Below are 26123 nucleotides of genomic sequence, written 5' to 3' on the forward strand. Positions count from 1 at the left end.
AGGTCACCCAGGTGTCTGCATACCTAGTGGTCAGCCAATGATTTGGACAGAGATTGTGCTTGATTCTGTAGTGCTTTTACCCTGTGCTAAATGATCTAATGGGTGAACAGGGAAATCATTTAGACTTGCAACCAATTCTCAAGTCTCCCTTGAATGTGTCTCCAGAGCTTCTCGGGTCTCCCTTGCACATGTGTGTAGTTTTGCAGTCACTAAGGTATGTGTGGGAAGTTTATTTCAGCTCTTCTACAGCTTTCTTATTTCCTGGATCTCTCCATTAAGTGGACTGGTCTACCACTCACCACAACTAAGGCTGCAATCTTGGACTAGCAAGCTGCTATGGGTTTCCCTCATTTATTTCCTACAGAATTCGTGACTTTTAGCTGGAAAAGCTCAGGGTGCTTGCTCCAACTACCATTATGAATTAAGCCAGCTCTCTCTGGCAGTGAAGCTCCTGGTTTTGCAGCTGGCCCAGCACTGGCAAAAATACAATGCTTACCTACCAAACTGGGGCAAGGTATAGGAAGGTACCATGAACTTGGTACATCTTTCCATTTGTTTAGGTCCTTTAAATATTTTTTTCAATAATATTATATCACTTTATCCCCAAAGATTATGTACATTTTCTGTGAGATTAACTATTTGGTTACTTTATATTGAGTGTTGTAAATGGTATTTGTAAAATTATGCTAAAAATTTTTTGTTTAATTTATAAGGGAAGGCAATTAGTTTTTGTATATTTATACTATATACAACAATATTAAATCTACTGTTTTTTTTCTACAGATTATTTTGTTTTATTGTTTCATGTAGGAAACCTTGTCAGCTGAAAGTAATAACAATCTTGTTTTTCTTTTCAGTCCATGTACCTGCTGTTTCTTTGACTTTTTTTCTTTTTGCTTAGGGCTTCTATTATAAAGACAGATGTGCCGATAGTGGAGATTTCTGCAACTTTTCTTTAAAACTTTTAACATTTGATCACTAAAAATGATGTATGAGAGAAGTTTTTGGTAGATGTAAAAAATCCTTTGTATTCTTAGTTTGCTAAGTTTTTTTCTTTTAAATTACAAATGGGTGTTGAATTTTACCAATTTTTAATATTTTTTGCCTGTGTCTATGGACCTATGGGTATTAACATATGGTTTTTCTCCTTTAGTCTGTTAATGTAATGAATTATATTAGTCAAATTTCTAATGTTAATCCCTTTATGAATTCCTGGCATATCCCCAACTTGATCATAATGTCTTTTTTATTCATTGCTTGATTTGGTTGGCTAATAATTTCTTTCATATTGCCTTATCTATGTTTGTAAGTGAGTTAGGCCTATACTTTTCTTCAGACTGTTGCTTATTTCAACTTTTAGAGTAGTAACATGAGAATTGATTATTGAATGCGTCCTACTCTTCAAGACCTCTGTTAGGGTAGGATCAGTGGAAATGGAGTAGATGCAGAAGACAATGAAAAGGAAAACAGGTAAGGATTTAGTGACTATTTAGAGTTGGGAAGCGAGAACTTGAGCATGAGTGCCACTACAAACTAAGTGAAGATTGGGAACTGTGTAAATATGAATGATAAAAAAGTTAAGTTTATGTAAAGATATGAATTTGAGATGTTGAGATAGCCAGTGAAACTGTCCAGTACGCAGTTAGGAATTTGATACAGAAATTGCAATGTCATGGCTAGAGATACAGTCACAGGAGTCATTTGCAAGAACTGAACTATGTAGGTGGATAAGATCATCATCTGGGATGAGTACACAGGGAGGAGTACAGAGGATGAAACCTTGAAAGGTGCCCACAATGAGAGGATGGGGGAGGAAGGGAGAGAGAAGATGTGGAGGAAAGAGCGAGAGGAAAATGAAGGTGGTAATTTTCTGAGCTAGGGCTCAAAATAAAATGCGAGAGCAGATGGGGTCTGATACCTCCTCATTTAGTTCACACAATTGAGAAAGGGAGACCATTATGTCTCTCAAAGATTTTTGGAGAAACCACTTTTTTTAAAAAAAGATTTTTATTTATTTAAGAGAGAGAGAGAGAGAACACATGAGCAAGGGGAAGGGTAGAAGGAGAGGGAGATGCAGGCTCCATGCTCAGCAGGGATCCCAATGTGGAGCTCCACCCCAGGACCCCGGGATCATGACCCAGGCCAAATGCAAGTGCTTAATGGACTGAGCCACCTAGGTACTGCTGGAGGGACTATTCTTAAAAACACTGCCTCTAATAGCCTAGAAAAACAGATCCCACCCCAAAGATCAAAGATAGTCATATATATTCTATCATCCATTGGTTTCTTCCAGCTTATTTGCCTTCCCAGTTATTAATCCGATGTTATGAAAAATCAGTTTAAGTAAGATCTTGAATTCAGAACATAGATTATCTACTTTTCGCCACAAGTATCCTGTAGGTTATGAGATCTTTTAGCCTTGTCCTTGATACAGTTGGCAGTATAATCTATAGTTCTTTGACATCACTGATGTACACCAGTCAGCAAATACAGGCATGTAGCCTTTCAATGTTACAAGGGATGATAGAAGGCATCTTTCTTATTTCACAGATGAGAACACTCAGGACCAGAGAGGTGCAGTGACTTGACCCAGGTCACTTGGGGAGTTAGAGGCAAAGCTTGGATGAGAGCCCAGATCTCGTGACTTGTAGCCCTCATGACCCAGAACCTTACAAGGATCAACACATAAATCGCTCTTGCCTATGATAACACCCTGCACTAATAATCTGTTCATTTTATTGATAGCTGCCTCCTAAATTATGAGCTGTTAGTTTATCCAAGTGGGATTTGCTGGTGCCTACAAACACACTGTATTGCATCCAATTTTCTTTTTCTATGCATAAGTGTATTCTTTGGATATATAGAGGTCCCATAATGGAGACAGTTAAATGAGTATGCCATTAGTTTGCAAACAGAAATGTTAACCGAGGCAGAATCCATTAGTTTGCTGGTAAGTGATTCACTGGATGAGTCCTTCAGCCTATTTATTAACAACCTTCAATTCATCCCTCCTGAAGCACAAATTTGGTTCTTAAAAACATACAACCTAACATTTGTACACCTCATTGTATTGACTAGACTATAAGCTCTTAACATCTCATATTCTTCTATTCAACAATATTTAAGGAGTGCCAACTCTGTGCTAGGTCCCAGAGATAGAGCAGTGGGCAAGACACACGAAGTCCCTGCCTTCAGGGAGCATATATTATAACAGCAGGGAGGTAGACAATACATGCGCAGATAAATGGTGTTTTTTTCCTACAGTGACAAGAGCAAAGGGATGGAGAGGAACCAGAGGAGGAGTGGTTCTACATCATCTGGAGTGGCCAGGTGGGGCCCCTGGAGCAGGTTGGTTCCTTGGGAAGACAACTCTGAGCTGGAGATTACCATCTAGGGAGCTTATTGTGGAGCTCTTTTGGGGTCAACACCTATGGAGGAGTATAGGCAACAGGATTTGGAAGAGGGAGAAGTTTGGCTGTTACACAGTTGCAGCAAAGCCTCAACCTCCCAAACCATGGGGAACTTTGGAGCTGGGGTCACTCTGCTGAGTAGCAGCGACAAGCTAGCCTTTAGACCCTCTTAGTGGCCAGTATTGTACATGAGCTGCCTCGAGGAGCGGAGTGGGTGAGTGCAATCAGTGAAAGACCCCAGCTGTGGGTTGTCAGCTGCCAATACTCCCAGCAGCTACGAGAATGGGAATGATGCCTTAGTCCTGAACAGAGGAGAGGGTTCAAAGTGACACATCACGGCACCCGCTATTGCCCCTCTGAGCGGGGGACATTTGAGCTGAGACCAGATGATGCAATTCGATTTAACCCTCAGCTTGATATTGTAACTTATTCCCATTTGGCCTCTTAGAAGCTCAGAGAGGTAAAGTGACTTGCTCCAAGTCACATAGCTAATAGGAAGCAATCCTTTGGGTCTCCTAGCCCAGGACTTCTATGACCTGGCTGTGTGTTCTATTTATGCCTGTCCTTGTAAAAGGGCCGTCAGCGTGGGTTTCTGTAAACACGTTCATAAAAGTTTTGGGTACACTGACAGGAGAATATAGGGTAGGGCTCTGTGCATTTCACTGGAAAGCATAATGATAGGGCAGGCCCATAAAGCCACATTTACAAATTTGTTCAGATACACGATTAGATATCCTTCTACAAAATAGATCTTCAGAATTTAAAAAAGTTTTCAAATAATATGCTGACAACTTAGTTAAAAGAAAAACAAGTGGGACATATATCACTAGATGTTACTTGCTCCAAAAGTCAAAAAGCTAACCACAGCCATGCCAAACATCTGCAAGTATTTTTAGCCTTCAACTCCATAATCTTTTCTGGTTCCAAGTATGAGCAGAGAGCACCGAGTTTATGGCTTTTATTGTCAATATTGTCAATTGCTCAAAGTTCGTTCCTTGCCTGGCTTTCAACCTGTGGCCCGTTCAGCCCATCTCCTGTCTAGGCTGGGCTGCAGTCAGACAATGTCTTAAATGTCACGTCCCTTTGCAGGTTTTAAGGTGCTTTTGTGTAAATTATTTCATCCAATCCTTGTCAAAACATGGGGAGATGTGGCTCTTTCTTCCCCTTTCACTGATCAAGAGACTGAGGCCCCGAGAAGTTAAGTGACACAGATACATAACATGAACACAAGTCTTTGGGTTATAAGGCCACACGCTCTTCCTACTACCTCTCTGGCCACAGAGCTCAGAGTTGGGTTTCTGGGGTGGGGGGTGGAGGTGAGCATGGGGCTCTAAGAGAAAAAAAGGAAGACACAGAAATGAGGAGACAACAGATTAGTGTTGTTAGCTACCTGGGCAAGTCATGTAACATCATTAGGCCTCTGCTTTCTCACTGGAGAAGTGATAGAATGGAACTCGATTCTTTCTAGGACTTCTCTTGACTCTAAGCTTCTCTGGTATTAAGGAAAAGAAAAGGAAAAAAAATCAAAACAGTAAGCCAGCAACAGCAAAGAACAACCATGCTACCCCAGGTCTGCGGTCATAGTGACTCTTCCTCATGGATTTTTCACATTGGTTGAGCGCCTTCATTTTGAACACGGCTCAGGTAGCTGCTGACTTCCTGGTACTAGTGTCACTGTTTTACACATAATGGTGAACAGACTGAAGAGATCAAATTAAATCCATTTCCACTTTAAGCTAGGAAATTTGTTTGGAACCATCAAGAGGGTTTGGAGCAGTAAGCATGGGTTTTCAATTGCCATCAAATGGTAAATTGCTTAATGTCAATTGGCATTAAGTGGACTGATTTGTACCCAATTAATATACTGTGGTTGGAAAGGAAGAAAATAGTTTCATTTAGCTAGATTGTTCTTCCCTGGGTTCTTCCTGCGTGGAGTTCCAAGCAGTTTGCAGACATTCCTTTTTATTCCATAGATTCCCCTACCCAGGGGTAGGGGAATCCTCCCTTGTTGGGGAGGATGGGCTTGGAGAAGCTCACTTTAACTTTTTTTCATGCTCCAGAGTCCCATTTAGGGAATGACCACTGTAGGGCCCCTCACACAGGATAACAGTAATGGGATAAGACAGTTAATGCAGCTTTCAGAATTATTTCATTTCCAACCAGAGCCCCAGTTTTGGCCCTAGAGGAAGCTGGCCTACTGGCCATTAGACTGAATTATTGGGCCAAGCCACTCCCAGCATTTGCTTGGAAGACTTCCACTGGAGAATCCAAGGGATCAAAGTAGTGCTAGTGGTGACAAGTCAGATGCACAAAGACTCAGTGTCTCTCCAAGATCTGAAACCCACCTCTGGCTTCGACAAACAACCACAGAGGAAACACAGGTCACCCGATCACTGCCCGCTGAAATGTTGGCACACAGAAGCTCAGCTAAATCCTTGCTCTGGAGACTCCCCAAATGAGAGAAAACCATGTGAGCCCACACTGGCCAATGGAGCTGGACGAAGAAAGATAGTAGTCTCATTTTTACATCCATAGATTTTTATGCTCCCTTTGGTCAGTAATTTACATTTATATAGACTCTTTCAAATTCTGGATTCTAAAATGACTTTGCTGGTTTATATGTATAGGGCACCACTTTGTACCAGCAGTTGGCTCTGTATGTCTAAACAAAACCTGGCCATCTGTATTTAAACAAAAGCATGTGGCTCAGTTTTAACTTGGTCATTTTAAGCCATACCATACTTGAATGAATTCCTCTGAGTCTGTGTGTGTGTTTAAGGGCACATAAATGTGCTTGCTGTATGGTGCTACTGGATGAACCCTTTAGTCTGCCTCTATTTTGATGCAAGGTAGTTCTATAGCTGTCCTCCCTCCATGATTTATGTATGAACATAAAAAGATGCAATATGATTGAAAAAAATACAGGCGATGACTCTCTCCTTTAACCTAAACCCAAAAAGCATTTCCCACTCTTTTCTACGAGTTTGTCCAAAGAAACATCTGAGGAGAAAAAGAATGTACATGAAAATCACTTAGTGAACTGCCAAGCTCCCTCCATAAGGGTGCTCGTGCCTGCTGTTACTATGGAGAGAGAGACAGCTTCTCATAGAAAGAAGGGTTCTGCATCTAGTGTCAGAAGGCCTAGGTTTGAGCCAAATCACTGCAAGCTAACAGCAGAGAGATCTTAGTTTCCAAATTTAAGTGGTGATATATTGATTCTGTTTGTTCAAGACAGTTGTTGAGGAGTGACGGACACCCGCCTGCGGCATCAGTCATCAATGCCCGTCAAGGTTGATTGGGCTGTTTGGTTGGTTAGATGGAGGTCCCTACCTCTTTCTCGCTCAGGGAGAATGGCTTTTCCAAATAGAAGAAGACTGCTCTTAAGTCACAGGTATGTGAATAGGTGGAAGACCTCTAGCTAGGATTGTTTCAAGGACTGAAGATGATAGTGTACACAGAAGAGACTTCTCACCTCTGGGAGCCAGATGCATACAAATCCTCACGCAGGAATTGGGGCTCTGTTTCTCCTGGAGTGTAATTCCCAAGACTGCTGGTGGGTCTAGCTACTGAACCTAAGATGTCATCTCTCTACAAAGTTTGAAGGAATCCTGGGAGCATCAACTGTTGCTCATCATGGCCTCTCTTGTATTAGACTTACTGACACATGTGCCATCGTGTCCCTTCAACAAAGTTTCTCAGTCTTGGCACTGTTGACATTTTAGATCAGATAATTCGTTGTGATTAATGACAGTCCCGTGCATTGTAGGGTGCTTAGCACATCCCTGACCTCTACCCATTAGAACACAGCTGCATCTTCCCCTTGTGGGACAATCAGAAATGTCTCCAGATGTTGCCAAATGTCCCTTGCAGAGGAAAATCACCAAGGGCTGAGAACCACTGAGTTAGACTGTGTGGCAAGTTTTATTCTTTATTCTTTTAAAGATAAGATTGTATTTATTTATGAGACAGAGTGATGGGGGACAGAGAGAGAGGGGCAAGCAGACTCTGCGGCGAGCACTCTGTGGATCGAGCCCCATGACCCTGAGATCATGATCCGAGCTAAAATCAAGAGTCAGACACTTAACTGACTGAGCCACCCAGGTGCTCCTATTCTTTGTTTTTTTGTTTGTTGTTTTAAGTTGTATCCTTGCACCAAGTAGCACAGTATCCAGGCCTAGTAGGTGCTCAATGAAAAGTAGTTGAGTGAAATTTCAAACTGAACAAAATAGCAAAGTTTCACATTGGTACAAGAGCCACCTCCTGCCAACTTTTCAGCCTCAATTAAAGAGGCCACACAGAAAAGCAGATAAAGCATATGGTGGTGTTGGGTCCAGGTTCAATGGGGAAACACTTGTCAGCAAAGAATGTATGTTCACAGCATCACTTGAGATGGATTTAGAAGTAACTGAAATGATCCCAGATTGCAGTAGAGTACCCAAGCACTCTGAAATTTAGGGAGCTGGGGATCTATTTATACCTGCCTGTTCATTGTTATTACCCACCCCATCCCCTTTCCCTCTACCTTCTTTACCCAGAGATGTGCTCACAGTATAATCCTCTGGTTGGCTTTGCATTCTTGACTTTTTCATATCTTAGAATTTTTTGCAGGTTCTCTAACTAACCTATAGGGAATTGTCATTGTGCTGGTGACCAGACCAAATTGTGCCTGCAGAGCCAGGAAGGAAGAGCTAGGGAGGTGTTAGGTGGTTTTAGATTCTAGCCAATACAGGACTGCTGACTTGGGGTGTTCCAGGGAGGCTGTACCTTACGCCATTTTGCTGGGTAGATGGAGGAGCAGTTTCCAGAGGTTCTAGACCATGGGCACATTCTCTGTGAGTGCCAACTGGCCTTTAGAGCACTCTTCCCCTAGAAGAACCACCCCTTTCTCCAGGTGGTTCTTCAGCTACAGCAGAATGTGTCTGCTCTTCTCTCCCTCACAATGAGATGCCTTGAAATAGTAACTGATATGAGGTGCTCCGAATCCCTCTTTCTCGCTTTCTCTTGAACACACCACAGTCAGGATTTCACTTGACAGAAAATTGTTCTTGCCAAGGTCACTGTGACCTGCCAGTTGCTAAATGCATGATCAATTTGCATCCCAATCCCCACTTGATCTATCAGCAACATTTGACCCAGGTGACCATCTGTCTTCTTTGAAAGGCTTTCTTCTCTTGGCTCTGAGGACACCACAGTCTCCTCCTGGCTCTCTTCCTCCCTTCCTCTCCCAAGGCTGCTCCTCTCAGTGATTGTTCCTGGCCCTGCTTCATCTCCTCAGTACCACTCACTCCAGGGCTCCTCTCCCTGCTCCTCCCCTCCTCCCCACCCCCTTCTTTGCTCTTTTATACACCAGTCTAGTGGCATTAGATATGGCTGTGAACTGGCTTGAGCACCCCCCACCCCAATTCATATGTTGAACTTCTAATCCCTGAGAAGATGGTATTTGGAGATGAGGCTTTTGGAAGGTGACGATGTTACGATGAGGTCATGAGGGTGAGATTCTCTTGATGGAATTAGTGCCTTTTTAAAAACAGGAAACCAGGGAGCTGGTTCCTTCTCTCCCCCTCTGCCACGTGAGGACATAGAAGTAAGGTGACTGTCTACAAGCTGAGAAGAGAGCCCTCACCAGGGAACTGAGTTGGCTGGCAGTCTGATTGTGGGTTTCCCAGCCTCCAGAACTGGTTTAAGCCACCAGTCTATGGTATTTTATCATGAAAGCCAAACAGACTTGTAGAAATACTATTTGCTGGCAACTCATGCATTTATGTATCCAGCCTGCAGAACTTTTTAGAACGCCAATCTCAGATGCCTAATTGCCCAGTCAACATCTCTGCTTGTATGACTAAGCAGTATTCCAAATTAATATACCCCAAAGGAAATTCCCTCACTCCCAAACCTACTACTACAATCTACTCCATCTCAGTAAATGGCAACTCCATTCTTTTGATCCATCAGGCTAAGAACCTTGGAGATCTTTCAGACTTCACATCCAATCCTTCAGCAACACTTCTAACTCTGCCCTCAAATATATATCCCAGACCCAATGACTTCTTCCCACCCTCACCACTCACCCCCATAGTTGAAGCCACCAGCGTCCTGGATTATTGTGGTGCCTCCTAATGGAGTCCAGCGCCTGCAGACTTGCCCACCACTCCTGCCTTCTCCTGTGTGTTTTCAGCGTAGCAGTGAGCTCACATTACACTTCAGTTGCACATCCTCCAAAAGCCTCCATCTTAGAATAACATCCAAATCTCACTACTGCCTAAGTTCCTTCATCTGACCCACTGCTGTTGCTCTGAGCTCATCTCTTACCCCTTGTCCCAACCTTATCCCTGTTCCATCCTATCCTGTTACACTGTGTTCCTTGTTATTCTCTTCCTCAAACACAAGTATTCTCCTGATTCAGAGCCTTTGCACATTATATTCCTTTTGCCTGGAATATGTTTCTCTCACATATTTGTGTGGACCACACAAATATGCTCTAGGTTGCCTACGTTCTTTAAGCCAAATAGAAAATTTCCTCCCAATGATCTTCCCTGACCACCCATCCTATAGAAAGTACTATCCCCCCACCACTCATTTGTTTCCTCTGTATCACTGAATCATATTTGTTGTCTGTTTACTTTCTTATCCTGCTCCCTTTCTAGAATATAAACTCCCTGAGTTTAAGAAGCCTTGTTCCACTGCTGCAACCCTAACACTTTAATAGCTTCTCTCCCAGAGTTGGTGCTCAGTAATATTTGTGGAGAGAATGAATGAATCTATCCCTACAACTACTAGGAGCCGACATGATAAAGCAGTCTGTCAAAAATCTCCGGAAAGATTTTAGGTTACTGATGCTTCTTTATTAAAGTAAGCCATTTGAGCTTCAAAAAGAGACTGTGCATACCACTGTTCCTTTCCAATATAAAATATAATTTTTTTTAAAGTTGAAAATGGGAGATTTAAGTTTTGTGAACATTTTGGTCTCTAGCATTCTGCTAATGGGTCAATGGGTCAAGGTGTCCTTTTATTATGTTCAGTTTAATGCAACAAACATTGATTGCTCCCCACCACATTCCAGGCTCTCTGGGAAATGGAAATGCAGATTGCTTAGATGGGACCATGCCCTCAAGATGCTCACAGACATCTAGATATAAGTAATACAGACTACCTACTTTTTCAAAATTTAAAAATTTTGATAAATGGCACCAGGTTTCTGGGGGTGTCTGGGGGGCTCAGTCGGTTAAGCATCTGACTTCAGCTCTGGTCATGATCTCATGGTCCTGGGGTCAAGCTCTGAGTTGGCCCCCTGCTCAGCAGGGAGTCTGCTTCTCCCTCTGGCTCTCCTCCGCTCATGCTTTCTCTCTCTCAAATAAATAAATGAAATCTTAAAAAAAAACTTAAATAATACTAGGTTTCTATTTGCATCAGGAGGTTGAGGTCCAGTAAGAACATTAATGACCACAGGCAGATTACATGTCAAACTTCCTCTAAAGGGAAGTTGCTGAGATGAGATAGATTCATATGGTCCAAAGAGCACAGCATCAATAAATGCCATAAGGGAGATGAAAACAAAGTGCTGTGGGTGTTCTGAAAAGGGAACAGTCACATCTCTTGGGGGATATTATGGACGGCTTCATGAGAGAGACCACAGCAGAGCTTGACAGGTAGGGAAGCAGGGCAGTGACAGCCAGGAGCCCCTCCACACAGAGGGAGGAGGCACCTATCACAGATGTGCAATGGGAGACTCTGGGACATTTTCTAGAAATGGTTATGGCCAAACGTGGCTAAAGCATGGAGCAGAAACAGGGCAGTAATTGGCAGTTGGGATGGAGGACAGCCCAAATCATGGTTAGTAACATTATCTTTTTCAAAAGCAATAGGATTGGGAAACAGGAGCCCTGCTTTTTTGACAATAGCAAAAATGAGACTTCAAATCTGATCATTCTCACTTGCAATGTAACATTTGTGCAAAGAGTTTTGGAATCCTCAAAGAGGATTAATTTATTTATAGCAACTTTTTGGTGTATTTCCATGTCTCTTTCAATCTTTGAAAATTGATAATCCATGTAGCAACTACAAAGACTCTCCATTCACCACCTACCAGAACAACCTATTACTCCCCCTTGATGGATAACAGAATTTACTGTAAGTGCCTTTTCATGACCATGATAGAATTTCCCTCATTCTTTCACTTTTCCCATAAAGCCCACGTCTGCTGACCTCCAGGGTTTGATAAAAGGTCTCTCTCATTAGCTCATGCAGCTCAAGCTCTGTCTGAACAGGATTCCAGTAAGGATGGCTACAGATTGAATAATGGTCTGTCTTTCCAAATACCATGGATTCAAATGCTTAGAGCAGACCACATTTTAGTAGCTGGACGCAGAATATATACCAAGAATAATTATAAACTATTATAGTCCCAAATGCAGGCCGTTATGACAAGAATTCAGGGATCTGGTCTCCCGAATAAACCACAGCTGACATTTACCTGTATCCACAGTCCCTTTTAATACAGGTTTACCATGATGTGGATCCCAAAGAAAATCTCAGGGAAGGAGTCACAGATTCAAAGTATTTCAGAGCTGGGAAACATATGTGGTTATTTGGTTGAATTGTACCGGTTTATAAACAAGGAAGTTGAGGTCAGAAGAGGTCACAGCTTTAACAAAGGTCAGTTAAGGCAGGGCTTGAACTTGTACCTGGGACTGCAATTCTTTCCACAGGGAAGGTGATCATCTCTCAGTGACCATCTGTGGGAGGGTCTCCTCATGGGCTGGTCTTTGGATCTCATGCTCTTTAAGAGCCCCTGTAACTCATACCCTCTTTTTCTGCTAGACCTTCACCTTTACTGCCTTAGTAGGTTGTGCATCAGGTAGGTGCTTTAGCACCAGGTCATGTCCCCAGGCTACAGGTGAGAATTATGAGTTCAGGGAGCTTATCTGTCTATATTCTGTGTTTTTGCACTATGCCTGGAGCCTCACAGCTCAATGCATCTTAGTTACCTTCCTTTCTACCGTGGAATATACTCGTTCAATTGAATTGATGTGGTTGGGGAAGAGGATGGGAATGTGACGGAGGGAGGTTGGAAATGACTTTGTAATCCACCAAGTATGAGGGGGTTGGAGAAAAAAACGTAAGGAGAGGATGGGAGAGTAAAGGAAAAGAAAGACAAAGGATGGAGAAAAGTCGGAAAAGGATCACATTTCAAAGCACAAAACTGGTTCCTGTTTAAATGCAGACATGAGTCCAGAGTATGTCACGTGTATTCAGCCTGTATAAGTGATTATGAAAATTAATTAAAAAGAGGGAAAGAAAGAAAGGGGAATGGGAGATGAGTCCATATTGAAATGCTCCCAAAGATCCCTTAGAACTGCTTCCTTCCTCACATCAGTGTTTGGAGGAGGTTATGATCCCGTTTGTGCTGCTGCTGTAGGAAAAAGGAGGCATTAGCTCTGAGCAGTCACAGGGAGGCAGTTCTCACTGCAGAACCAGATGGGGTCTTATCACCTACAGTGCGGGGTGGGTGGTTTTTTCTTTTTTAACACCCATCTCCCATGATATTAGCTCAACAAGCATTCCGGGGACTCCACTGGCTGCTGTTCGCTCACTTTCCCGCGGACACCCCTCAAAGGTACTAATTCCACCATCAACGACACCTGAGCCGTGGATCAGCCCAGATGCTCCACCTGCCACCTGTGGGTTCAGGCCGCTCCAGAAAGCGGGGGCAGTTGGCAGTGGGATTTCTCTTCCTTGGCTGGTGCTTCAGAGGGAGTCAGAGAGCAGGACATCTTGGATACAAGCAGGTGAGGGTGCAGTGGCAGCTTCTGCTGAGGTTTTTCCCCTGCTTTCCAAGTAAGCTCCATGGAACCTGGACAAGTTGGGAGTGGGGCCCAGACACCAGGGATGCTTGGGGAGTGAACCCTCCCGAGTCCCTGACGTCATACCAGGCTAGATCGGCCTGCTGCGTGCAGGAAATATTGAACATTCTGAGTCTTAAAGAGGGAACCTGGAACGGTTCCAAGATTACACTTAATCCATCTGCTGGGAGCTACAGAGAAGGGAGATTGTGAGAATCTGTGAAAATAACCCTTGCAGAGCCAGGCAAGCACACAGCATCAGCATGGCACAGGTAATAAGTACAAATAAAAAGCATCCCTTACCTCAGGTAGCAGGTACAGTTTCCAAAGCTCATCCATACACGCAATCTCTTTGTTCCTCCTTATGGTTCTGGGAGGTAGGCAGAGAATGTGATTTTAGGTAAACTACTAGATTATGTATCTGTGTATTTCCCCGCAGCACTTAACTGAGCAGGTTGTCCAGTAAATGGCAAGTCAATAAATAGGTGGAGGAGTGTGGACAGACTTGCATTTTGCAGGTGAGAAACTCATTCCGAATAGTTAAGTTCATTGCAAAGCATTCAACATGCCAGGCCCCTGTGCTAGACCCTGGGAAGACGTGGACCTCTTGCTCAAGGAGCTTGCCGTCCAGAGTGAGGTGGCCAGAAGTGATTATGCCGTCTGATATGCATTCTATTTGAGGCAATCATAGAAGGATCTGGAAGACACAAACGAGAGACAGACTGACTCCAAGCCAAAGAATCCCAGGTGATTCGCCCGATGTCGTAACAAGTAGCAATGAAACTACTATCGAGGTGTTCAGACTCATCCTTCCTTTGTTTTACCTCTCCCCTGATCAGGGAAGTTTCTGTCCTGTTTCTCTTGTCCCCACATCCAGCCTTGACTTGTTCTATCATCTTCAGGACTTTATCTTTCTGCTTTCGGCTCTATTACTGTTTCAGTTAAAGGATTCCACGGGTAAGACAGTTATGGGGAGAAGGGATCAGAGACTAAGCTCATATGCAGGTGATGGGGAACACGGAGGGAGGGGTTGGAGGACTTCAAGCTGTCTAGGGGTTTGTGTGGGACAAGAAGGTGCTGCGGGAGAGGGAAATGAGAAGGGACTGGGATTATTTAAGGGAAGCACTGCCTTCGCGATTTTTCTTTCCTTCTGCTAGCACATCCCTGCATTAACATAAGCACACCATGCATATACATGCATATATATGTGTGTGTAAGCCTATGTATGCACACACACATGCACCAGCATCGTCTTTAAACCTGTCACCAAAATGGCATGCAAAGTTTCTCCCAGCCCTTCCTACATTAAACAATTCTGTGGTGACGTATGCCTGATATTTGCGAGCATGAGGCTTCTTGTTGCTTGACAGCTGTGGGTTTCGAATTTTATTAAACTTCTGCCTTGTTCAGTCTGATTTCTTTAAGGCTTTATCTAATTGCCTTGGGCCACAGGGCCTACCACCTTGGCCATGTGCAAAGATATAAATTTTACCATGTAATTGAGGGCAAGTAATAAACTCATGTATAATAAATAGCAAAGAATTTTGATGATCTGTGTCCTCATGGAAGAATGGCTCATAAAAATAATTATTACATGATACATGCTTACATTATTTACAAGGTACATGCATGCTCTCCTTTCTCCAAACGCTGTTGGGCATTTGGATATAATCACCAGGAATCCAGGCATTTCCAAATGCCCACATGTGTGTTAACATGTAGCCCAAACATCTGGTTGTTGACTGAGAAATGTGATTTTCAGCAGGCCACTGAGTTCCAGGGGCCCACAACCTGTTCTTAAGTCACCTCTTCTGGGAAGAGGCTGTGATTCTTCTGCATGATTCGGCTCCCCACCCACTTCATGTCTCCGGAGTATACTGCACATGTGAGTTCGCTTGTCTATCTCTCCGCACAAGAATGGGAGCACTTTGAGGAAAGTGATGGATCGGATTCATCTTTTTTACTCCCAGACTTTTGTGGAGTGAATGAATGAATGAATGCAATACCTACCGTGCACCTGTCCACCTATACATCCAACGCCGTGCCTTGCAGAGAGGAGGCAAATACTGAATGAACATCTATATTCACGAGTAGAGAGATTCTCATCAGCTGCGTTGCATTACATAGTTTCTTGTTTAAGCGTTTCTAAGCCTGCAAAGTCATTTTTACACTGCTTCCCCTAGCCCAAGGGAGAAAATAGATAAAAAAAATGAAGAACTTGCAGTGCCAGGAGGAACGTGAATTCCCCACGCTCGCTGGGGGAATGAGGCACAGAACCCACGGTTTGGATTTCGCTTCCCTCTGCTCTTTCCCTCCTGCAAGCGGGCCTCCCTTGGCCTTTCTCTTCATATTAGAACTTGGCCGAGTATTTATATATATTACAGGGCCTCTCTATGTAAATCCACATTCCATAAATCCCAAAGCTTTTCTTCTGTTTCAGAGCAAGGGGCCTAACAAGAAATTATATATATATATACATATATATATATGTATATATATATATATATACATATATATATATATTTGCAATCAGCAAATGGCTTTTTTATCGATTCACTTCTTCTAACAGCAGGTTTGCTTCATGCAGACTTGAGGACTCTGTGGTATCTCTCTCCCTGTCCCCTGTCTCTCTGTCTCTCCTCTGTCTCTCTCCCCACCTCCTGCTCCCTCTCTTTCTCTTGGCCTCAGCCCTTCCTTAAATTCAGAGACACTGATCATTTACTCTCCCCCTCCACCTCCACCTCCATCTCTCCCTTCCATCAGATTCATCTGACTTGGGCTGTGTTCATAAGCCCCTGGCTGCTCCACTTGTACTTGCCCCCTGCTGTGGCTAGAATTGTAGGGCCCTAATCAGGTTTTGCTGTGTTTCCCTCACACTGTGTCCTTTCCCCATCCATCCTGCCCTTTTGACTCTTCTCCCTCAACCCTCACCTTCATGGTGCATGGGCCTATTAAATGGTGTCCGGTCCAATTTCTGGCACCCCATAAATCTAAATTTTCAAGCTTGGGAAGCCAGGCTCACCCAGTGGCACCCAGATAAATGAGTCCTCCATGAGAAACCTACACTGGTCATTACTCAAGACTCTCCAGAAACCCCAACACAGGGGTTCCTGCCTGGCAAAGTCCGAGTCCCCCTTTCCTCCCTCACACCCTGAAAAAGGAAACGCCCCAGCAGCACGGATGCTGGTCTTCTTCCAGGCGCTCCCACCCTCGGTAAGGATGCTCAGACCCGTGCCCAGCCTCCCGCCCCAGCACCCAGCCGCTCCCGCGTCGCTCCGGCCCCGCAGCGGCTTTGAAATGAGACTTAATATCCCGCACACGCGCCTGCACTGCTCAGCTCGCTGGGGCTCCGAGTGTGGAGCTGAACAAAGAGCCTCCGTGCAGACGTTTCATTGTTTGCAACAAGGGCAACCGACGAGGGCTTCCCTCCCCAGCCTGCCCTGTGCTGCATCCCTTGCCTTTTTTGGGGAGGTGTTGGGGGTGCTGTTTCAACACCCTAAATCTCCACTCCACCCAATTGACAAGGGCCTCGATGTGGTCTCTTGGGGGCAGGAAGAGGGTTGTGGGGGCTGGAGGCCTTGGTAGCCAGCTCAGCATCCTGGAATACTGAGGGAAGGGGTTGCCCAGGGCCAGGGCTGCTGAGGGGGCACCAGGGCCTAGGGTCTGTGCTCCACTCCCGAGACCTGGAGACGGTGGGCTGCTCTCGGAAACTTGGGCACTATTTGTGTTTACTTATTTGCTATTTTGACTTGGGAAATTACCCCCTTTCACTCCGCCAGCCTTCTGCTTCGGCACAATAAAAATTAATTACAATGAATTAGAACCTTTATAAACCACCCTCAGCAGTACAATGGCTTGGAGACAGCCCCTCTTCTGGCCTCTCACTGGTCTACAGTTTGAAATCCCATTAGAAGAGCAATTCTAGAAGGCGAATGTCTCTAAAGTAAAGTACCTGCGTTTTGGCTTCTATGGAATAAATCTGGGAACTAATAGGATGCTGTGAAGGGTGGTTTTATGTGTCAGCTTGCCTAGGCAGTAGTTCCCAGTGGCTTAATCAAACACTAATTCAGGTGTTGGCCTGAGGATGTTTTGTAAATGTGGTTAAGGGCTACAGTTGGTTGACTAAGCAGACTGCCCCGAAAAATGTGGGTGGGCCGCATCCAATCAGTTGAAGGTCTTAAGAGCAGAAACTGAGGTTTCCCAGAGAAGAAAAAAAATCTGCCTGGAAACTGCAGCATCCACTTTTGTCTGGGTTTCCAGCCTGCTGGCCTGCCCTGCGCATTTCAGACTTGCCAGCTCCGACAATTCCTTGAAATGGATCTCTTCCTATAAAAATAAATCTCTCTGCATCGATAGCTCTATCTATGCAGTGTTGATTTTACCTCTCTGGAGAACCCTGCCTGATATGTTTAGAAAACTTATGCTGAATTTGAATTGTTCATTGTGTAAGTAACTCCTGGGAGGATGACCACTCTTATTTATATGTAATAAAATATATCATATATCTTTTATTCTCTGGCACAAAGCTCTGTGTTGTGCACATGAGAGGGGCTTAAAAAATACTCACTGAATTGACCAAAGGCCCATGCTTTTCTCAACTTCTGCCACTGAATTTTCAGCCCATGAAAGCATTTGCTCCTTCACAGCCATGCAGCACTAATCAGCCCTACTTGGGACTCCAAGTCTTCTCAGGACTTACCCATGACATTGTAAAATACTGATGCTCTCAACACTCTCTGCCTTTAAAATCTATTCAACAAGCCACATCTTCCCCAAAAGCCTCGCTGCAGAGAGTCCAGGCACTTAACTTACCCTGGCCTCCTCAACGCTTATACATGGTTTATGTTGGTTGTGCTTTGCTTTGCCTGCCATCTGACTATGTTGCTCTCCATTTCTCGTTACTGGTGGGCCCTCTGGGGCGATCCTAGGCTCTGATGTTGTGGAGCTTTGTGGTCCTTGGAATCAGCCAGACCTAGCTCGAGACCTGGGTCTCATATAAGCTGTGAAAACCTGATGAAATCATATAACTTTTATGAGCCTTCCTTATTAGTAAAATGGAGGTTAAATGACTCACAGGAAGCTGTGAAGGATAAATAAAGCAAATAGTTTGTAATCAATTATTTTTTTAACATTACAGTAAAACACTCATATTTCCCCTAGTGAAATTCTCTGTGGAGCTGCAAAATACAAGCCAGATAAGAACTACTGTGGTTGGCTCTAAGGAAACCCTCCTTCTTGTGTGCTAGAATTCCTGTCTTCCATCCTACTCAAGGACATTCCTTTAGCAGTTCTCCCTTTGTCTCCTACATCGATATGTAGCCCTGCTCTACTGGGTCATTCCAGCCAGTCAGAAAACATGCGGTATAGTCTGCATCTTTAAACCAAACAGCCAACATAAACCTTCTTCCTTCACGCCATATCCCCAGTGGTCACCACCCCATTCCTGTCTTTTTCTCTACTATAAAGCTCACTGACAGGTTGGCTACACATTTTGTCTCCATAATCTCTCCCCATGTTTTTTTTTTTTTTTTTTGAACTCACTCTAGTTGGGTCTTTGTTCACACTACTCCACCACAGCTATAGCCAAGGTTGCAAAAGACCTTCACATTTCCAGAAGTTACAGTTGGTTATCCATCACCATCTTGCTTGGTCTACCATTGTTGGGTACAGTTGGTCACACCTTCACCTAGAAGTACTTGCCTCACTAGACCCTGAGATACCACTCTCTCTGAGGTGTCCCCACTTCGCTGGCATATCCTCCTCAATCTTTTTTTGTGTGGTTCCTTCTCAACTTCTTAGCTTCTAAATTTTTGAGTGCCCCAAGACTCAGTTCTTAATTTCCATACACTTGGTGCAGGGAAGGAGGGTTTCATCTAATCCCATAGTTTAGAATACCATCTATATTCTGATAATTCCCCTATTTATATAATCCATCCAGGCCCTCTCTCCTGAAAGCCAGACTCAGAGCCAACTGCTTACTTAACATCTTTCCTTGGATGTCTTTTTTTTTTTAATTTTTATTTATTTATGATAGTCACAGAGAGAGAGAGAGAGGCAGAGACACAGGCAGAGGGAGAAGCAGGCTCCATGCACCGGAAGCCCGATGTGGGATTCGATCCCGGGTCTCCAGGATCGCGCCCTGGGCCAAAGGCAGGCGCCAAACCGCTGCGCCACCCAGGGATCCCCTTTCCTTGGATGTCTTAACAAACTTCTAAAATTCATCATGTCCAAAGCAAAATCCCGATTTCCCCCTGAAATCTGCTACTCTGAAGTTTTTCCTATTTCAATAAATGACAATTGCATTCTACAGTTTACACATCTCTAAAACCTGGGGATCATCTTTGGCATGTCATTTGTTAACATGCCCTGCAGCCAGCCAATCCAAGGGCAAATGTTATAGGCTCTGCTTTGGCAGTACATTCCGAATCTAACCACTTCTTACCACATCCACTGACACACTGAGTCTAGTCCAGTTCACTATCTTCTATCCTGTGGATTATTTTAACAGCCTCCTGATTGTCTCCTCATTTCCTCCTGCACTTGACTATAGGTTATTTTCAACACACTATCCAGAGTGATCCTCCTAAAATATTAGTCTAATCATGTCTCTCTCCTGTCCAAAATCTTCTGATAGCTTCCCATCTCACCCAAAGTAAAAGGTAAAGTGCCATTAAGGGCTCAAGGCCCTACACCATCTGTCTCCTGCAGATTAAGGCAGAAGGTTAGTTTCTATCACATTCTTTATCCACCCCTGGGTGTGATCATCTGACTTCAGCCACTAACTCCTTGCTATTCTTCAAACACAGTGAAATATACACGCACCTCAGGACCTTTGTGGTTGCTGTTCTCTCCACCTGGAACATTTTTCTCCTGTGTAAGCACGTGAATCCCTCCTAGATATCCACAGGGATCCCTCTCCTCAGAGAAGAGAACTTCTCAGAGATCTGAATCTGACCACCCTTTATAAAAAGGAGCACCCTTTCTCATCTCTTTGTAGCCTCCTTACCCTGCTTTATAACTTTATAGCACTTATTAGTACCTGACATATTATATACTCCTTTGTTTTTCTACTTATTGTCTATTCTAACAAAAAATGTAAGTTCGAGATATCAGGAGCTGTGTCTCTTGTACACTCTTGTATTCACTAGCACCAAAATACAATGTCTGGCACAGTGGATTCTCAATAATTATCTGTTGAAAAAGTGAATAAATGAAGTGAAATTGATAGGCCAAGGCCCCATTTACTCTAACCTCCACCCTTTAGGGGACCCCTGGGTGGCTCAGTGGTTGAGCATCTGCCTTTGGCTCAGGGCGTGATCCTGGGGTCCAGGATTGAGTTCCATATTGGGCTCCTTGCGGGGAGCCTTGTTCTCTCTCTGCCTATGTCTCTGCCTCTCTCTGTGTGTCTCTCATGAATAAATAAATAAATAAATCTTTTTTTTTTAAATAACCTCTACCCTTTAGCTCTGAATCCATCCCCTGGAGCACCAGAGATGGTCTCATCCCTAAAGAGCTAACCTATCCCTTCTCAAGTCTTTGCTACTTGACTGTAAACATCACTGGTTCTTTCTACAGTTCTGTAAAGAGGATGGTGGTTCTGATAGCACATCCCAGTTTCTTCACATTCCAAAGTGTAGTTTGTCTGGCTTTAGGGGTCTGGACACTTAAACTAAGTGAGTTGTTTTCTTGACTATGTTCTGGTCCCCTTTGGGCTTTATTTCCACTGTAGCCATAATGGCTCCACCTACCCATGTCTGAAGACAAGTTTGAAATTGCAACAAGAGAGATTTTGATATACAGCTGAAGTCACTCCAATGGTAAAAGTAACTCATGTAAAAGCATCAAGATAGAATATTACAGATTTGGAATGACTTGTTATTGTTCCTTAAGGTCGGGATGAATTAAGGGGGCGGATGTTTGTAAGTGCACTTTGATTAGAAGTAGGTCATCGGCAAACCCACTAGCAACAGTTTACTGCTCATGTAGCAGTTTATAGCCTATGCACATGATGGAAGCAAAAGTATTTCCTGTAAGATCTATTTAAAAACGTGGATGGTAATCAGGGGCAGAAGACAGCACATACAAGTGGAGTAATTGCGGAGAGTTTAATGATGGGGCTATTTACAAAGGTGTGGCAAGGCTTAAGGAAAACCCACCAGAAGTGTTGAAGCAACAATCAGGGGTAAGCCAAACTGGGATTTTTGACCCCTGACGCCTGAAAAGTCAAGGGGAGAGAGTCATTCCTGGCCCTGGAGAGAGCAGCTAGCTTTAGGAGAAGGCTGCCTCAAGTGTGGCTCTTTCAAAGCTACCCAACAGGGACAGAGCCAGTGGAGCAAACACTTCCACCTAACTCACTGCCGCCTCCCCTGTCTACAGCTGGTGCTCCTTTGACAGTTCCCAAGTAGACCCTAGGGACCTGGGGAGCCACTGAGGTAGCCTGGAAAGGTCAGCCTCCAGGGGCCCAGAGCAGAGTGCAGAGGGATGGAGGATGCGAAGGAGTCAATGGGGGAGATTCCAGCAAGGTGTGCTTAGGAATGAACAGCTTTTGAAGAAATGAGGGTTTCCCCCCAATAGTTTCCTATAATGCCTGAAATAGCTTATGCATGTATTTTATGAATTATTTTAATGTTGAGGATTTTTCTTTTCTTTTCTTTTTCTTTTTTTTTTTTTTTTTGGTGGTGGGATGATGGACTTTCCCATTTGATTTGCTTTTCTGGATTAAAATGACCTTATACTGTTCTTTAAAAATTGATGTGTGACTGTAGGATTCCATTTGCTTGGTTTTAGGCACTGGGTAACCCAGTGTATGGTGATAGGCGTTAGAAGGGTTGTTACCTCCAGGAAGGGACAGAAAGGAATCTTTCTAGAAAATGTGTGTCTTGAACTATTGTGATGGTTACAAGGGCATATGTATATATATATATATATATATATATATATATATATATATGTAAAAATTCAATGAGCTGTAAACTTAAGATTTATGTGTTATTTTTGTATGTAAATTATACCTCCATAAGAAAGAAGAAAAAGGAAAACAATATGGTTATGTCCTTGAAAGCACAATGTTTGTATGCAATGTTTTGTATGTGTTTATACAATCTATACAAGCATTTGTGTGCCAGTTCGGTATTCTCTTATCTGTTCTCTCTACCCTTATAACTGGCACTCAGTTTTTTGAGGGGCAGAGGTAGGGGAGGGGGTATAGACTATCTTGGGGAAAGCTACCGACAATTACCCTCAGTTGAAAATAAACATAATAAAACTATAGAAGTCTAATTTTTGCAACTTGAGAGGGTTTTTTCTGTAGCTATTCACTTCTAATCACTCTCACCTAATAAATGAATAGAATAGCTAATGTGATTAGACTAATTCACTATTCATCAAGAATATTAAATGAATAGAATATTTTGCATTTCGCCAGTCACACATCTTGAGTATTTACCTGATATTACAATCAGACATGTGTTAGATTCTCTCTCTGCTTCTGGGCCATAGCTCATGGATAATTATAGTGTTTAATTAGCCCCACACAGCACTTGGCTCTCCGGTGTGGATGGAAATTACAGGATGTAGAAAGAACAAATCAAAGACTGTAAGGGAAAGTAGCCCTTTGCTATATTCCCCTGGAAACATTAGCAGGGGCGATGGGCAGCACGGGGTGAATGGTGTTATTCCACTTGAATAGAAAAGAAGTTGCTTTTCATAAAGATTTTAAAAGTACTTTTTTTTTGAAATACAGCTAGTGAGCATAAAAATGGAAAATAGATAGAGAGTATAATGTACTTAAAAAGAGGATTTCCCCCCCCTAACCATTCTTGACTGGCTTTTCCATTTGATGAAATAATAGGATCCTCGGTTGATTGGGAGCTTCCTCCGAGCAAGCTGGACAGGTGACTGTAGTCTCAAGCTATTGAACTCACTGTCAGAGGTTAAGGTACTATTTCTCAGTCTCTAAGGCCTGAAAATGCAATGGAAAAGAGAAACACTAGTGAAATGTCTAATTTCCCAAATTCAGAATGCTAATTAGGATCAATCCAATCTCATTCTGCATACATGTAGCAAGCATCTTCTCTGATAGGACATGGTACTAAGTGCTGTGGAGGACAGAGAAGTAACACAATACATATTCTCGAAGGTGGGGAACTGTGAGAAAAGGGAGGGGTTGGAAGGCACACAGGGATGGCCATCTGAGATAGGGTGCTATAGGGTGCCTTCAGCATGTGATGCGGGGAATCAAGAAATATTTGATGATAAAGATGGTGATTCAGATAGATTTAAAAGGTTGGGTAGGATTTTGAGGAGTCGAGGTGAGGCCAGGCCAGGCAGACAGCCATAGAGCCAAGATGTGGAGGTGGCAATCTAGTGTGGCTTGTGGAAAAGGGTGTCGGGAGGCAAAACAGCTTTTGGTTTCCATTAAGGCTGACTACACTTGACCCAAACTTACTCTATAGCCCTTGATATGAAAGAAAATATATAGCTCATTTGAATACCTTTCTTCCATGAAGGTCTTCCTTTGTTCTCACTCTGCTGTTATATGGGTTGAATTTGCTCATTTTCTAAAGAGAGTTACAAGGTTATCCTAAGCCTTCTTTAATTCTACTAAAAAAAAAAAGCACCACGTAGAGAAAAATCTATGTTCTCTGATGTGTAAGCTATTGGACATTTTTCACTCATTCAGCAAATATTCATCGAATACTTACTATGTTCCTGACACTTTAATTGAGGCTCTGGGACACACAATTGAACTGACAAGTCCCCTCTGTCATGGAGCTTACATTTTAATATAGTGATGGGAAATAAAGACATACGCTGTATTACCTCATATATCAGGAGGTGATAGTCCCATGAAGAAAATAAAATAGGGTACAAGAGATAGGGAGTCCCAAGGATGGTGTTCTTGTATATAAGACCATCGGGGAAATTCTCTCTGATGCTATTATTTGAGCAGAGAAGGAAAGAGTGGTATCTGGTGGATATCTGGAAGAAGAGCAACAGGAAGAGCAAGTGCAAAGGCCCTGTGGGCAAAACACGCTTGGTGTGTAGGAGGGGCATTGGGGACAGCATTGTGGTGAAATGGAGGGAGGGGTGCACAGCAGCATGTCAGGAGATGGGAGGGGGCAGGGGTCAGATCATGGAGTGGAGACTTTGGCATGTTCTCTGAGCACATTTTCAGCAGAGGAGTGACACGATATATTTGGTGTTTTACAGGAAGCACTCTAGCTGCCATATAGGCATCAGATTGGAGTGGGGAAGGAAGAAATGGATATGGTAGCTAGGTGTCTACTGTAAAAACCCAGGCAAGGCAGCTTGCTAGTGATGGAGGTAAGTAGGTGCCACAATATTCCTATTGGACGGCGAGTGGAGAAACTGAGGAAGCAATTGAATATGTGAGTCAGAAATTCAGGTGAGAGAGTTGAGAAGGAGAAAAATTAGGGAGCCATGGTGTGTGGACGGTACTTTGGCCCTTGGATGGGATGAAAGCTCTGGGGATGTGCTGTGGATAAAGAGGCTAGAGTCCTGGGAAACTCCAGCATTAGGGGTGGAGGGATGAAGAGGAACCAACATAGTAGTTTGAACAGGTTAGAGAAACCGTGTGGCTTTCAGAGGACAAATCAAGAGTGTTTTGGGGCGCCTGGGTGGCACAGTTGGTTAAGCTCCTGACTCTTCTCTTGGTTTCGGCTCTGGTCGTGATCCCAGGGTTGTGAGATTGAGTCCCGTGTTGGGCTCCATGCTGGCCATGGAGTCTACTTGAGACTCTCTCTTTCTGCTCCTCCCAACCTCTCTCTCTCTCTGTCTCTCAAATAAATAAACAAATCTTCCAAAAAAAAAAAGTGTTTCAAGTAGGAGGGCAATTCTCTCTTAGAAAAGAAAAGCAGCTTTCTTTCTGTATACACATGCACCCGAATGGAGGATGTAGTCGCTAAGTGTGGCAGGCAGTGCTCTAACGCTTCCCCCCCCCATTCCTTAGCCCCACAAACGCATGCCCTGCGTCATCCCTGGGACCGTGAATATGTTGCATCTTACTGCAGTGATTTACTCTATGACAGTTGACGAGCCTGACCGGATCACGTCAGCCCCTGAAAAGCAGAGTCATCTCCAGCTGGTTGCAGAAGAGGCAGTCAGAGAGACAGGCGCCAGCTGCTCTGGAAGAAAGCAAATGCCACGTGGTGAATGGCCGAGGGGGACACATGGCAGGACCGTGGAGGAGCCTCCGGGGATGGAGAGCAGGCCTCGGCTGACAGCTAGCTGCAAGATGGGCAGCTCCATCCCCTTGCCTCAAGGACATGGCTTCTGCTGACACCCAGTCACCTTGGAAGAGGACCCACCTGAGAACTGCAGTCCCGCTGGCAACTCGATTATGGCCCAGTGAGACCCTGAGCACAAGATCAAATCACTCCCTGCCCAGACTCCCCACCCAGAGAAACTGCCAAATTATAAATTTGTGTTGCTTGAAGATGCTAATTTTGCAGTGATTTCTAATGCAGCAATAGAAAACTAATACCCCGAGCGAGACTGAGGGCTTGAAGGCTTATGAGAAAGACAGAGTGAGCAAAATAGGGGGAAGGAAGGAGGGGGGAGGGGGAGTGATAATGAAGAAGTGCACCTGTATGAATATTTTCAGGGCACTATTAATCATAGAGTAAATAACTCTCCTCATTGCAGAAAAGGAATTTAAGAAGAGAAACAGTGATTTATTGCTGAGCCTGCAAGGGTTTCAGACTAAATGCTTGGCCAGACCAGAAATCAGATTGCTCTGGAAGGCTCATTTGGGGACTCCCTCCACTCAGTATGTGATTCGGGCTTTCTCCCCTGTAGACACTGGCCTGGGCTGGGTTTCTGGGGACACACTTTCCACTCTGGCTCCCATCAT

General features: G+C 43.8%; 1 protein-coding gene across 4 annotated transcripts in view; it reads left to right on the top strand.

Annotated features, from left to right (window-relative positions):
* LOC129497440 (uncharacterized) overlaps positions 1-25697 on the top strand; it is a 44610-nt gene extending 18913 nt beyond the window's left edge. The window contains exons 1-3 of one of the 4 annotated variants that reach the window (XM_055306326.1): positions 6673-6801; positions 12957-13195; positions 25221-25697. In XM_055306326.1, coding sequence (XP_055162301.1) covers positions 6689-6801; positions 12957-13195; positions 25221-25303 — 435 coding nt within the window. In that variant the 5' untranslated portion in view covers positions 6673-6688 and the 3' untranslated portion in view covers positions 25304-25697. Of the gene's footprint in view, positions 1-6672; positions 6802-12675; positions 13196-25220 lie in introns of those variants that run through there. The other 3 variants (XM_055306323.1, XM_055306325.1, XM_055306324.1) reach the window with 3 other exon arrangements.
* Positions 25698-26123: the final 426 nt, after the last annotated feature.

The sequence above is a fragment of the Nyctereutes procyonoides genome, unplaced genomic scaffold (genome assembly GCF_905146905.1).
Source record: "Nyctereutes procyonoides isolate TBG_1078 unplaced genomic scaffold, NYPRO_anot_genome, whole genome shotgun sequence".
Classification (NCBI taxonomy): Eukaryota; Metazoa; Chordata; class Mammalia; order Carnivora; family Canidae; genus Nyctereutes; species Nyctereutes procyonoides.